The sequence below is a fragment of the Schistocerca nitens genome, chromosome 6 (assembly GCF_023898315.1).
Source record: "Schistocerca nitens isolate TAMUIC-IGC-003100 chromosome 6, iqSchNite1.1, whole genome shotgun sequence".
Lineage (NCBI taxonomy): Eukaryota > Metazoa > Arthropoda > Insecta > Orthoptera > Acrididae > Schistocerca > Schistocerca nitens.
This window is the reverse complement of record NC_064619.1, coordinates 151,631,364-151,647,114: the sequence shown is the minus strand read 5'-3', so window position 1 is coordinate 151,647,114 and position 15,751 is coordinate 151,631,364. Positions and strand designations below refer to the sequence as shown.

The 15,751-nt window shown below is 41.1% G+C and overlaps 1 protein-coding gene across 5 annotated transcripts in view; it reads left to right on the top strand.

The window, feature by feature from the left end:
• LOC126262924 (actin-related protein 8) overlaps positions 1–15,751 on the top strand; it is a 186,763-nt gene that overhangs the window by 119,210 nt on the left and 51,802 nt on the right. For 4 of the 5 annotated variants that reach the window (XM_049959847.1, XM_049959849.1, XM_049959845.1 and 1 more), the window contains 2 exons: positions 6,736–6,843; positions 9,403–9,549. In XM_049959847.1, coding sequence (XP_049815804.1) covers positions 6,736–6,843; positions 9,403–9,549 — 255 coding nt within the window. The remainder of the gene's footprint in view (positions 1–6,735; positions 6,844–9,402; positions 9,550–15,751) is intronic. The other variant, XM_049959846.1, reaches the window with a different exon arrangement.

The window sequence follows — 15,751 nt, the reverse complement described above, 5'->3', positions numbered from 1 at the left end:
ATTTGATGCTTGGAGGGTTACTGTAAATAACAAGAGGTACAAAGATGAGATACTGCAACCTCAATGTCAGCTTTTTGGAGATGCAGTTTGTGCAGAATTCTTTTTCATGGACGATAATACTTGGTCACCCTGAGCTGCAAATTTCTCACTCGTGAAGATATCCACCTCATGGGTTAGTCGATGTGGACTTCATATCAGACTGCTAAAGCAACATCTGACATGAACTGGGGAGACAAACTACAGCTTTTCAACAGCTGCCATAACCCCATTAATTCTTTCATACAACTCTTTCTCAGAAATGAGGTCTATTGCAGATAGAACTCCAGAACTACATTGCAGAGAGTATATCAATGCCTAGCATTTGTAACCACTATCAACTGTTTGATTGTTGTGGAAGATATATACTAGAACTGTTATTTTTCTCTTTGTAATATTTATCTTCAGCTAATGAATTTTTCAAATAGTGTTTTTAGATGGTCATTTGTGCTGGATCTCTTGTGATTAACTTCTACTGATTCTCATAAACCTGTTACATCCTACAGGTTGGCTAGTGATCCTTGAATCCTTGAAAACTGGAAATTAGCCATGAATCTTACGTAACCTTGAAAAACTGGGAAATTCAAATGAAGTCCTTGAATATAAAACATTCTACTGTATTGTTACTGTTATATAATAAATAATAATGTCAATATTTTCTTTTCCTATTAACATTTAGCTTGTGGCCGACATACTGTTACGACACTTGTGGGAGAAGGGAATGTGCAGGTGGACGTTATATTACGTCAAGCCAGCTACTGTAACAGTGAAAACAATCAGTTATTGACAAAATTATTTAACTGGATGGATAAAAAATATACTCACTAAGCCATGGCAGAACACACACATAAAAAACTGTTGTAATTGGCAAGCTTTCGGAGCCAGTGGCTCTGTCTTCATCCTCTGTTTTCTTTGTTTCATGCTGTCACCCAAATACAACTTTTTCATTATGGTCTAGACCTTGCACTTTTGTTTGTAGTACCATGTGATTCACCCTGTCAGAAGCAGGAGGGGGGTTCAGTGGCTACAAAATCAAAATCAAACTATCCTCACCTGTAATCATTTCTGAAAACCAGCTAGCTGTGTCTCCTATCAAAACTCTGTTCTGAATTCAGGCTGCCTCCTACACTATGACCCACCTTCTTGCAAACATTCCTTTATATATTTATCAACAATCTCTTCAAATATTTTACAATATAGTTAAGATTAATTGGTCCTTAGTTTTTTTTATATTGTCTCTTGCTCCTTTTCCTTTTATATAGATATAACTGCCACTTCTTTCCAACCATCTGGGAGCTCGAATAGGAATCTTAGATAAATGACACAGTGCCTCTCCCCATGATATTTACTCTGTCAACCTGTGTGCCTTCCTGTTATTTATTACTTTGGTGGCAATACTCACAGATTAGCCAGAACATTATGATCACCTACCTAATAGCCAGTATATCAACATTTCGCACAGATGACAGCTGTGACACATCATGGCATGGAAGCAGTGAGGCCTTGGCAGGTTGCTGGAGGGTATTGGTACCACAACTGCACACACAATTCACCAAATTCCCATAAATTTCAGAGGGGTGGGGAGGATGGTGGTTGGAGGCGATGAGCTGTGACTCCTGTTCAGTCACATCCCAGATGTGTTCGATCGAGTTCAGCACATCGATTGGCACTTGCCACAGTGTTCCTCGAACCATTCCATGATAGTTCTGGCCTTGTGACATGGCACATTATTGTGTTGAAAAATGCCACCACCGTGGGAAAAAATTATCATCATGAGGGGGTGTACATGGTCTGCAACCAGTGTACGAGACTCCTTGGCTGTCATGGTGCCTTGCATGAGCTCCACTGAACCCAGAGCATAATGGAGCCGCTGCCAGCTTATCTCCATCCTGCAATACAGGTGTCAAGAAGCTGTTACCCTATAAGGCAATAGATTCGCGCCCTCCCATCAGCATGATTAAAAAGGTATCGGGATTCATCAGAGCATGTGGTCTACCATTGTGCCAATGTCCAGTTCCAATGATCACTTGCTCATTTCAGTCATAGTTGTTGATGTCGTTGTGTGAACACTGGCACACGCATGGGTCGTCGGCTACGGAGGCCCATCGTTAGGAGTGTTCGGTGCACTGTCTTCAGGCACACTTGTACTCTGCCTAGCATTAAAAGTTGATGTTAGTTCCACCACAGTTTGCTGCCTGTCCTGTTTTACCAGTCTGCCTAACCTGCAATGTCTGACACGTGTAATGAGGAATGGTCGCCCAAACCCATGATGTCTGGAAGTGGTTTCACCTTGGTTTCATCACTTGTTGAAGACACTCACCACAGCATTCCTCGAACACCCAACAAGTTGTGCAGTTTTCAAAATGCTTGAGCCAAGCCTCTGTGCCATCATAATCTGCCCTTGGTTTAAACTCAGATAGATCACGCACCTTCCCCATTCTACACACAGACAGCACGCTCACTGATACTACATGCACCATGCGTGTGTCTGACTAGTGGGTAATGCTGCTATCATGTGTATGGGTTTACATTGATAGTAGGTCAGTAGTCATGATGTTCTGGTTGATAAATGTATGTTTCCCTGTTATTAAATGTGGACTCTTTGATGTCTGGCTGCACCACGGTTGCATGTCAGGTGTGCAAAGTGGTTGCATTGTTAATTTTTTTTTATGTGGTCCTTTGTATTTTTATTAGAGAATCCCAAATGGGCACACGCATGCAGACACACACACACACACACACACACACACACACACACACACACACACACACACTTCTAGTGACTATGCTTTAATGCATCTGAATTCTGGAGTAACAGCCAAAACTATTGCTTTGGAGGTAGGGGTAGGAAAAAGTACTGTTGGAGACTGGAAGAAAAATCAAGCAGAAATTGAAAAGTGGTGTGCTTCCCAGGCTAGTGGAAGTGGATTAAAAGTAAGTAAAACAATGGTGAAAGGTAAGGATAGAGAAGTTGAAGAAGCTTTATATCTGTGGCATGAACATTTAAGAGGAAAGGTTTACTGTTACGGGGCCGATACTGCAGGGAAAAGCATTGCAAACTTCAGTACCAAAAAGGAGGAGAAGATTCAGAATTTACTGCTAGTGATGAATAGTTAAATTGGTGAAAAAAATCGTTTGGTATTCGCCAGATCACCATTCATGGAGAGGCTTTATCTTCCGACAAAGAGGCTGTGCCGTTATTTAAAGATCATGTTTTGAAGTTAATTGAATAAGAATGGAATTTCTGGTGAAGAGTTATACAATTGCAATGAGAATGGTATACATTACAAGATGCTCCCTTTGAAAAGGCTGTCTTCAAAAAAGAAAGCTGCAGTGCACAGGTACAAGAAAAGTAAGGAACAATTTACCATGTTGGCTTGAAGAAATGGAACTGGTAATCACAAGCTTAGGCTTACATAAATAGGGAAATCATGGAAACCTAGAGCTTTCAAAAATGTGCAGAATCAGGAATCTGCCCCTACCTTACAGTCCTCAAAAGAAAACATAGGTGAATCCAGAAATCTTTAAACCTGGCTCCAAAATTAATTGATACCAGCTGTAGAGAAATATTTGAAAGGCAATAATATACCAAGGAAAGCTTTACTGCTTCTTGATAATGCACCTTCACATCGTGCCAGTGATGAACTCACAGATTGAGATATCGAAGCATTATTTTTCCACCAAGTGTGACTGCTCTTTGTCAGCCGAAGGATCAGAGCATCTTTGAAATTCTAAAGAAGTAGTATTTTCTCAATTTGTTGATATCAGTGTTTGATAATAATGAAGACTGTGTAACCATTCTAAAAATATCTGACTTGCTAGGTGTCATAAGGTCTTGGAAAATTATTTTAGATCATGAAGAACATTTTAACTTTTCTGGTAGTGCGCACTGTGGAATTTGAATCCGGGCCAGACGATATGGAGGTTGAAGACCCCTAGAGGTCTGTGCACCATTGCGCCATAAGCTATGGTGGCGCGTGCCTCCTGGCCCACATTTAGTGTGAGGGCACCACAGTGGAACGCGTGGTCCTAGCGGCCCATAGCAGCGCCCCTGAACATGTATTTAAGCACCTGCCTCTCGCTCAGCCAGCCAGTCAAATCTTGCGTGTGTCCCTGGACTTATGGCCTTGCCTTAGACAGCATCTTTACTTTCTTGTTTTGTGTACGAGTGGACGTGGTTTTCTTGTGGTTCTGTTGTTTCGATCTTGTTGTTGTTTGTTTGGTCCTTCATTGGTCGTGTCTGTCCTTTCCCGTTTGTGTTGTCATTCGCGGGCCGCTCCATTAGTCCCGCCACACTTTCCGTCACATCAACCTCGCGACCGTTCCGGTCGCAGTTACAACAACTTTGAATCCATGTGTGAAACCAAAGTCAAAGATGGAAATGACAGTATTGTTTCATTGCCCAAAATTGTACCAGGCTGTAAAGATGTCAATGTGGAGGACATTGCAGAATGGATGGCAAATGATGATGTTGATGAACTAACTGACAACGATGTTATGGAAATGGTGATGCTTGGTGAAGTACCACAATGGGAGGAGGCAAACTAAAATAAGAGGATAAATATTATCCCACATTCGAAAGGGCTCAAAATGCTTGAGACAATGCTGTAGTAAGAGGAAGTAGTGCCAACTGATATCATTTGTCTGCAGAAGTGGAGGGATACTGCAGCAAGGAGGAGAGCTAAAGGATGGAAACAGTCATCTATCAAAGACTTTTTTAACACAACAGGCCTGTAAGTTTCATCCTTTTTATTATGCGTAGTTTTCACATGTGTGTAAATCGTACATTTATACTTTACCATGCATGTTGTTTTATGTTTCCTGTTGTAATTTGTGAAGAGTGGAGTATGTACATTTACATAACAAACACTTATAACTAGCATGTTTCAGTAAGAAATCAGAAAATGCTAGTGAAATTGAGTTTTGGTATAAAAAAGAGGTGTTTTGAATGATACAGTTGAGGTTGTAAGAGAGAGCATTTTGCTATCTGGCTTGATGTTCCAACATATTAGGCTAGACAGTCGAGAGTCTACTGTACTTGTGACTGAATAACTGCAAAAACATTTTTTGGGTACTCTTCAGCAGCAATTTAATCCTGCCCATCACAGAGAAAAACCTACTTGAACTTCTGAGTTGATTACTATGGTGGTTGCCGCACAGGATTAGCCGAGCGGTCTAAGGCACTGCAGTCATGGACTGTGCGGCTGGTCCCGGCGGAGGTTCGAGTCCTCCCTCGGGTATGGGTGCATGTGTTTGTCCTTAGGATAATTTAGGTAAAGTAGTGTGTAAGCTTAGGGACTGATGACCTTAGCAGTTAAGTCCCATAAGATTTCACACACTACTGTGTTAGTTATCAGTAGCCACTGTTCAGTTTTCTAGATCGGGATTACTAACTGGATTCTTCTTTGGCTACAGATGCTTCTGAAACTTTTCATGTTGGGAGCTTTCTCTTACTGCTTAAATTTACAATTATCTTTCCTATTGTTTCATACTGTTTTAAGGCATGTCTATTGCTATCCTCCAACCTATTGTGCTTCTTTTCCTTCACATTCACTTCTTTATTTTTGTTTTTCTTCTTTTTACCAGAGTTTGGGTTTACTTATGCTATCCCACCTATATGCTACCTTACCTTTATGTTACGTTTTCTTTCTTTTGGGTGCTTCTCCAAAGTTTGTTGGTTCTTTCCTTTTATTTTGCATTATATTATTCTTTTCTCATTTGTGTTATCATTTCTGGCTGTTAATTTACTCATCTCCAACTTGTAGAGTGATCTCTCTGTCACTTCATACGTCTCAGGCCTAAAAATCTCATTTGTACTAGCATTATTCAGGTTCCTCTTGTCCTGTTCTGTGTAGTCTCTTATTGAATAGTGTCTTGGATGACTTACATTTTACCCTGAACTGTCCAATTTCCTCTGGCTCTTGTATGTGTACATGTGAGCTTGCTTCAGCCTGGCATGTAGATTTTTTCCCATGTCCGCCCCCGGTAGCTGAGGGGTCAGTGCGACAGAATGTCAATCCTAAGGGCCTGGGTTTGATTCCCGGCTGGGTCGGAGATTTTCTCCGCTCAGGGACTGGGTGTTGTGTTGTCCTAATCATCATCATTTCATCCCCATCGATGCGCAAGTCGCCGAAGTGGCATCAAATAGAAAGACTTGCACCCGGCGAACGGTCTACCTGACGGGGAGGCCCTAGTCACATGACATTTTTTTTCCCATATTTTTATTTGATCACTTTCTTACTTTGGAGATACTTGAAGTGAATTAATATTTCGTGAAGTATTCTTGCTGGTGAAAGGAGTTCTTAGTTACATATAAAATTCAGTGCAACAATAGCACAACTGCTCCTTCTCACAGAATTTAATGAGAAAATAAATTCTATGCGACACTGCAGTGATATAAAATAGAAACAGGTGAACAAATAGAAGTATGTACTTGGAAGTTGCTCATTAGTCAGTTACTTGAAATTTAATTTTGTTCATTAATTACACTCATTTTTCTAAATATGAGAAGATACCAAGTGACTTGTAAAAAACTAATAGCTTTAGTGGAAAGGGGGGGGGGGGGGAGTGTTATGTCCTTTCTGCTTTTTGCACGTGGTCAGTTCTGGGTTGCCAGTTTCATATATAAGCACATACATTGCTATTTAACTTCCAACAGTACTTTACTGAAAGCTTTTTTTGTCTTTTTTTTACACGCAGTTGGTTCAAATTTCTTACAAGACACTTTTGCAGGATATTTGTGGTTCACAAGAAAAGTCATTTGTTCTGAAGCAGCCAAACCGACCAACAAGAAAATACACATTGCAGGTAAGATGCCTATGACCAAAAATTAACTGTTTTGATTGATAAAGTGACAGACATATTTTATTTCATAAGTGTGTAAAATGTTGAGACCTTGCTTGTATGGCTGTGATAAAGTGACTCTCCATACTATTGAAAGCAGTTTTTAACTGTACATTCTTAAACAAAGACCAGTATTTCAAGATCTTTAGCTCAGCAGTTATTATTCCACTGAAAAAAGGAAGTTAGAGGTAGGCAGAGTTCATAAGGGAGTGCTGGCACAGAGAGTAATAAATATTTTAATTTAGCCATGATGCTGGAATGTAGCTATGAAGAATACGTGATTGAAAGTGAGAAGAAAGGGGGGGGGGGGAGTGGGGGGAGAGCGTGTGTAATGGGAGGCTAACTGTTGGGGAGAAAGTACCCTACATTTCAAACAGACAATTGAAACACATTGCTGCATGTCATAGATATTTCAGGAATTATGTATTTAAATTGCAAGGCAAATCACTTCTCATGGTTACAGAAGCTCCGTTTTCAGCATTCAGTCACCATAAAAAAGTCTTTCTACTTTTTCTAATATTGATTCTGTGGGATGATCAGTTTCAACTATTATTCTACAGCTGCTCTCTTCCATTTTGTACCACAGTATAAATTGAGCCTAATTGTTTGTAGGCACTGTCTTCGTCAAAAAAAAGCTAAGCTCAGTCTGATAGCTAAAAGCTATTGTTGTACGAGGGTTGTTTTTTAAGTAAGGGCCGTTCGCGCGTATAGTCCCGTAGTTCGCGCGGACGCTGCAACAAGCCACTGCGCCACTTGCCGGCATCCTTCCCGTTCACACTGTTGCAAGTTGCAGCTCTGTAGCTGACATGTACGCATCGCTGTGCTACTTTATAATGTTTACGATTATTCAATCGCCCGCCGCGTGTGAGATACGGTCAGTGATACGTTTTTTGACCGCAAGAAGCCTATCAGCTGCAGAAATTCATCGTCAGTTAACAGAAGTTTATGGCTTGAATGCAATGAGTGAAGGTAAAGTGCGTCAATGGGTTAGAGAGTTTAAAAATGGCCGTGAAAACGTCCATGACGAAGAACGCTCAGGCCGGCCCTCTGTGATCACTGATGATTTGGTGGCTGCAGTCGAAACAAAGATTCGTGAGGACAGAAGATTCACAATTTCCACTCTTTCTTTGGAATTTCCACAAGTTTCAAGATCAGTTTTGTACAAAATTGTGTCTGAAAACCTAAACTTTAAGAAACTGTGTTCTCGGTGGGCAACCAGACTCCTCACAGAGGACCACAAAGGGAAGAGATTTGCCACTTCATTGGACTTTTTGATTCGTTACGAGGAAAAAGGGGATGACATGTTGAGTCAAATTGTCACTGGAGATGAAACATGGGTATCCCATATCACTCCCGAAAGCAAGTGACAATCAATTGAATGGCGACACACAACCTCACCCGTCAAGGTCAAAGCCAAACAGACGCTTTCAAAGCGCAAGATTATGGCAACTGTGTTCTGGGACTGGCGCGGTGTTTTGCTATTGAACTTTATGCCAGGAGGAACGACAATCAACTCAGGTGCCTACTGTGCAACTCTAAAGAAGCTCCGCAGAGCAATTCAAAACAAAAGGCGCGGCATGCTGACAAAAGGAGTTTTGCTCCTGCACGATAACGCTAGGCCTCACACCTCTCAAAAGACTTGGGATTTGATTGATTCTTTTGGCTGGGAAGTTTTGGACCATGCACCATACAGCCCCGACCTTGCTTCTAGCGATTTTCACCTTTTCCGGTACCTGAAACACCATCTTGGCGGGCAGCGCTTCAATGACGACGATGAAGTGAAAGCGGCCGTGAACTCTTGGCTGTCGGAGCAAGCAGCCGAATTCTTTGAAGAGGGAATTAAAAACTTAGTTGTACAGTATGACAAGTGCTTAAATAAAGAAGGCAACTATGTAGAAAAATAGGTAAAAGTGTGTAGAATCAGAAAATAAAAGTTTTTTTACAAAAGTATTTGTATCTTTTTTTTTTTAAATAAAAATGGCCCTTACTTAAAAAACAACCCTCGTAAATTTGTTTCCTATTTATATTCTTGTCTTGGATACACCTGAATGGAGTACTCTGAGATCCCCCTTGGTTCTCTGCACAGCATTGCTACCTCTGTTCAGCTCTTGCTTGATTTCTTTATTTCTGTTAATTAACTCTGTCCACTGCATATCAGCTAAGGAGTACCATAAACAAAATGATAATAAACAGAAAACAAGTATATAAAACACATTCATTGCACATACAAGTGACTTTGATTCACAGGTTACTTGCACATATTCATCCTCCTTTGCTATTTCTAACTCGGACAATACAATCACTTTAACACATGCTTACTCTGTTTTAGATAGCTAGGGTACAAAAATTTGTACACATTTAATGCATACAAGAAAAAAACTCCGAACTCAGTCCAAACAGGTCCCAGAAGGCTCAACAATACTGACTGACCAGAACGTAGTCTTAAGATATTCTCTATCTGTTTCTCCAGCTGTTGAACATCCTGATCTGATTCCAAATGTTTGTGTGTAATTTCATGTTTAGGTTGGGGATGAATGCATAGTGGCACCTCTGAGTTTGTTCCAACCTGAATTGCTTGCAGTCACTGGGCCAAAACAAGTACACATTCAGAAACGATCTACTGGAGACCCCGAGGACCCTCATGATGATAATTATTTGCGGGAAACAAGTGTAAGTATCAAGATTTTGAAAATGGCATGTGTTTCCTAAATTTATCAGTGTACATTGTTTTGTACATGTTACATTTTTTGTGTATTTTATGTTTATATGAAAAAAATGCATGAGACTCATGCTATGAAGAAAGATTGAATCTGTTTCAGCTTGATTGTGATTCTTTAAAAAATATCATGTGTATTGTTTTTAGAATATTAGAAAAAATATTTATGACGGTTGAATGAAAAGTGTGCCTCTACCTGCATTAATTGGGTTTGGATGGGAATTTTTTAATAAATCAAATGCAGAAATAATCCTTAGAATGTGATCTTTAATTATCAATATTCACTTTCCCACATAATCACTAGCCAATTGGATACATTTCTGCCAACAATGAACAAGTTTTCTGGAGCCATCACGGAAGAAGTCGACACTCTGTTTCTGCAACTACAGTCTCATAGTTCTCTCAACGTCTTCATCAGAAGCATAATGATGTCACCACAGATCGTTTTTCACTATCAGGAACAGATGGAAGTCAGATGGTGCTAAATGTGGACTGTGTGGAGGATGCCATATGGTGGTGAGATTCAGTCTCTGAAGTTCTGCTGTGGTGGCATGTGAAATGTGTGGTTTGGCATTTGGCATTGTCATGCTGCAGGAAAACATTTCCGTTTTCCTTTTGGACCCTTGTTAGCCTTTGTTTCAGAGTTTGCAGTGTATTGTTGTTCCACGATCAAGGAAATCAACCTGGACAACACCATCTGCATCCCAGAACTCTGTGGCCATAATTTTTCCAGCTGAGGGCTGCGTCTTGAACTTCTTTTTCTGGCGTAAATCTTTGTGTCAATATTCCATAGACTGACATTCCGTCTCCGGTTTGTAATGGTGTACCCATGTTTCGTCTCCTGTCACAATTGAATGGGAAGGCTGTCACCTTCATTCTCATAATGTGAGAGGAGTTCCTGGCAAATTTCAAGTCTGTACACTTTCATTTCAGGAGTCAGCATCCAGGGTACCCATCGTGCACAGATCTTCTGATAGCCAAGCAAAGCAATAATGTGACCCACACATTCTTGTGAAATACCGATTGTGCTTGCAGTTTCTCTCTGAGTGATACGACAATTGTCCTGAATCAATCTGTCAACATTTCACTTATGAAACTTGGTGGTTGCTGTCACAGGAGGTCTAACTCATTGTTTGTCACACAGGTCAAATGTTCCTGCCTCAACATCTTTAAACTTACAACACCCAACGACAAACAGTACTCACATACTCACATCAACACAACCACCATAAACTGCTTTCATTCTCTGGTGAATCGCTTTTGGGGTGCCACCTTCTGCTGTCAAAAATTCAATGACTGAAAGTTGCTTAAATCGCATTGATCGACCGTCTGCGCAGGGCATTGACCGACCGTCTGCGTGGGGTTCCATACTTTATGCTGTAACAACACAACCGTTCAGTGCTAAGGCTTCCTGCCAACTGGAGCTGTAGAGAAGAGGCTACGGAACAAGCCAGTACCAGTACCAGTACCTGCCACATACCAATGCTGCCAACTGTTGAAGAGTTACGAAGGTGGAGGCATTGCTTTTCAGTGAATCCTTGTATAAGCAATGTGCTTTCCAAAAGTCATTTATAGTTAATATTTTTATTTCTTTGGTGAAAGCAAAAAAAAAAAAAAGTGTAAAGTTTTCATAGGCTGTATTGCAAAGACAGCCACCTAACCTATGTTTAAAAGTCAGTTGCAGTAGTAAAATTTCGCATGAGTGAATTGGATGAGCCAGCAAAACAAATCAGCAGTCAAAAACTATTGGGCTTGCGAAGACAAACACAGTTGTAACTGGTTTATTCAACAAGCAATGCTTATTCCAATATAGAACCTTGGCTTTGAGCATGACTAAATACAAAATTATGAAAGCAGGAAATGTATTTGCCCCTGGGAAGATACAAAGTAATACATGGTCCTGTAATATCAGTATGCCCACTCACAGGCGGCAGGTGGCAGCACTAACAGTGAAGTGGAAAATGTGTGATTTATGTGACATCCAAAAGGGGATGATCATTTGCTTTCTAGCTAAGCATGGAAGCATTTTTGAAACAGCTAAGTTTGTAGACTGTTCGCATGCTGTCATCGTATACCGCGCATGGCAAAATGTTGCCATCCAAAACCAGTGCCGAGGTAACTGTGGTGCACCATGGGCAATAGAAGACAGGGGTGGACTACGGCTGAGGAGATGTGTGGCATGGCTGTTGGCATGCATGGTGTGGAACATCTAAAAGAAAATACTCTGCAACAATCGTTGGAAGTATCCGAGCCAGAGGAGGGAGCATGATGGCATGGAGAATGTTTTTGTGTCTTTCCTTAGGTAATCTCGTCATTCTGGAAGGCACAGTGGGTCAACACAAATGGGTGCATGTTTTCTTGGAAACCATTTTTCCTTGGCACGATGGAATCTACCAGCAGGACAGTGCAATGTTTCACACTGGTCTTAGTGTACATGCATGATTTGAGGAGTGCCAGGATGAGTTTGCCCTACTTCCCTGACCACCAAACTTCTTGGAGTTAAACCCAATTGAGAATCTGTGGGACCACCTCGATCGGTCTGCTTGCAGCATGGTTCCTTAACTGAGAAACGTAGCACAGTTGGCCATGGCGCTGGAGTCAGCATGACTCCACATCCCTTTTGGTACTTCCAGAACCTTATAGACTTTCTTCCTGCACACTTCACAGTGGTTCACATTGCAAAATGTGGTTATTCAGGCTTCTGACTGATGGTCACATTATTGTGACTGGACAGTGTTTATCAAAACCTCATGTGGTTTCATAGGTTTTGTTTATGGCTGGTTTTGCAACCTGGCAGGCTTTTGTACTATATTTGTTGTGCTGCATTTTTACAGTATGTTACTGATACTTTTTAATGATCAGGAATGCTCATAAATTTAGATCAAGAATCTCAAGTGGCCACAAGCTGAAATTATTTGACACAAATGTGCCTTGTGTTTTTTTCACTATTTTGCTTTTAACACATAATCAGGAATGATAAAGGGTAGTCAACATTTACAGTAAAATTTAGCAATTTCACTTTGATTCTGGCAGATAAATGAATGTTTAACAACTTTTTCAAGAACAGTGCTGGATCATACCCTTTCTTTCTTGCTAGCTGCTATAATAAGACTCATATAGCGTCATCACATTTCATGTAAATATTCACCAATGTTATTTTGCACTTTATTAATGTATGTTCTTCAAAATACTAATAACATTCTAATTCCCAAAGGTACACTCTTTGGCCAGGAGCATCTAAACTTACCATCCCTCACTACAAAATACAAACACTCACTCTTCTTCTTTGCCCTTCACTTGATCACTCTTTATATATCAATCCCTTTTTATATAAGGGGAGTTCAAAAATAAATGAGCCGGAGGCATAATTACAGAAACCAACACCTGTATGTTAGAAGTATTGACCCTGGCTGTTGAGGCACTTGACCCACTGTGCCACAAGGTGGTGAATGGCTGTCTCATAAAATTCCCGGGGCTGCGATGTTAACCAGTTCTGCACGTACAGCTGGGCAGCGTTGTCCGAGGTGAATCGTTTGCCCCTCAGAGCCTTTTTAAGGCAACCAAAAATGGCGTAATCACAGGGAGAGAGGTCCAGACTGTATGAAGGGTGGCTGAGAACCTCCCATTTGAATTTCTACAGAAGTTCTGCGACTGTGTTGGCCATATGAGACTTTGTATTGGTATGGAGCAGAATGACCCCATGGGTGAGATTGCCTGGTTGTTTTGATTTGATTGCTTGGCGATGGGTGGTCAAGGTTTGTGAGTAATGCTGGACATTCACTGTTGTCCTGTGCTGCAGGAAGTGCATCAGAAGTGGGCCATCTTGGTCAAAGAAGAACGTCAGCATAGGGGCAAACGATTCACCTCGGATGACGATGTCCAGCTGTACGTGTAGAACAGCTGGTTAACATCACAGCCCCAGGAATTTTATGAGACAGCCATTCACTGCCTTATGTCACAGTGGGACAAGTGTCTCAACAGCCAGGGTCAGTACTTCTAACATACAGATATTGGTTTTTGTAATTATGCCTCTGGCTCATTTCTCTTTGAATGCCCCTTATATGTCAATTTATCAACCCTTTGTCTCATCCAAGGCAGATCCGGAGCACAGTATGCATCGCTGCTAATGAAATCAGTCTTCTACCAAATACACTGTAAAGTGTCCTTGCATTACTGTGGTATGTTTACCTGCTTAACATTTGGGTAGCTAAGCTGAGTGATGGCCAGTGTGCCACAGAGGGCTCCATGCCTAGTAAAGTGTTACATTTATGTGAATGATGAAAAGTAGGCTGAGTGCCAAATTGGTTCAATATTAAGCAGACTAACAGAAAGCACGTGTGCATGCTGGTGATAATGTGATCAGAGTTAGTTGGCATGTGGCTTTCAGGACTAGTAGCCGTAGAATTTGCTATTATTGTCTGATGAGAGAATAACTATGGCACTTGTATTAGGAAAGAATGCATACATGTTGACTTTTATTGTGGAAAAGAGTCAGTTTCAGTACAATAAATAGTGTTTTGGTATAACTGTTTTGTGTGAAGAATTACGTATGTCTTTTTGAAGAGAGACATATTGTATGATTTTATATTTGATTATTTGTTATTTACTACTCTCCCATCCTGGTCCATTCCCCAAATCAACCAACCACATTACATGTAACTACCATGACATGACAATCCTCAGTGAAGAAGTACTTGGTAGAGGCTTAATTTGGGACAATATAAAAGTAAAATAGTGATCACGAAAGAACCAGAGGCATGTGTCTACAGTAAATGGACCACACAGCCAGAGTGGAATTTTTGAACAGTGAATCGAACAAATGAAATATGCTTCGCAAACGTGATACGCTAGAAGGAACTACAATAACACAAGGGAACAGCCTCCAGAGTTGCAGGATATTCCACACCACATGACAATAGCAGTGGAAGATTACGAAATGTTAGTTTGCAAGAAACAAAATTGTATTTTGGCCAAGAAGTGGCGCAACAGAACCGTTGAGTGACAGAGTTGTACTTTTGGTGTATGGAATAGCATGTGAAGATCTAGAGTGAGCTGTGTTAGAACCTTGGACCTTGCCATTGGTGGGGAGGCTTGCATGCCTCAGCGATACAGATAGCCGTACCATAGATGCAACCACAACGGAGGGGTATCTGTTGAGAAGCCAGACAAACATGTGGTTCCTGAAGAGGGGTATCAACCTTTTCAGTAGTTGCAGGGGCAACAGTCTGGATGATTGACTGAGCTGGCCTTGTGACACTAATCAAAATGGCCTTGCTGGGCTGGTACTGCAAATGGCTGAAAGCAAGGGGAAACTACATCCGTAATTTTTCCCGAGGGCATGCAGCTTTACTGTATGGTTAAATGATGATGGCGTCCTCTTGGATAAAATATTCCAGAGGTAAAATAGTCCCCCATTCGGATCTCCGGGCGGGGACTACTCAAGAGGACGTCGTTATCAGGAGAAAGAAAACTGGCGTTCTACGGATCGGAGCGTGGAATGTCTAGGTTAAAGTTAGATATAGTGAGAATTAATGAAGTTCGGAGGCAGGAGGAACAAGATTTTGGGTCAGGTGAATACATGGTTATAAATACAAAATCATATAGGAGTAATGCAGGAGTGGGTTTAATAAGGAATAAAAAAATAGGAGTGTGGGTAAGCTACTACAAACAGCATAGTGAACGCATTATTGTAGCCAAGATAGACACGAAGCCCACACCTACTACAGTAGTACAAGTCTATATGCCAACTAGCTCCTGAAGAGGGGTATCAACCTTTTCAGTAGTTGCAGGGGCAACAGTCTGGATGATTGACTGAGCTGGCCTTGTGACACTAATCAAAATGGCCTTGCTGGGCTGGTACTGCAAATGGCTGAAAGCAAGGGGAAACTACATCCGTAATTTTTCCCGAGGGCATGCAGCTTTACTGTATGGTTAAATGATGATGGCGTCCTCTTGGATAAAATATTCCAGAGGTAAAATAGTCCCCCATTCGGATCTCCGGGCGGGGACTACTCAAGAGGACGTCGTTATCAGGAGAAAGAAAACTGGCGTTCTACGGATCGGAGCGTGGAATGTCTAGGTTAAAGTTAGATATAGTGAGAATTAATGAAGTTCGGAGGCAGGAGGAACAAGATTTTGGGTCAGGTGAATACATGG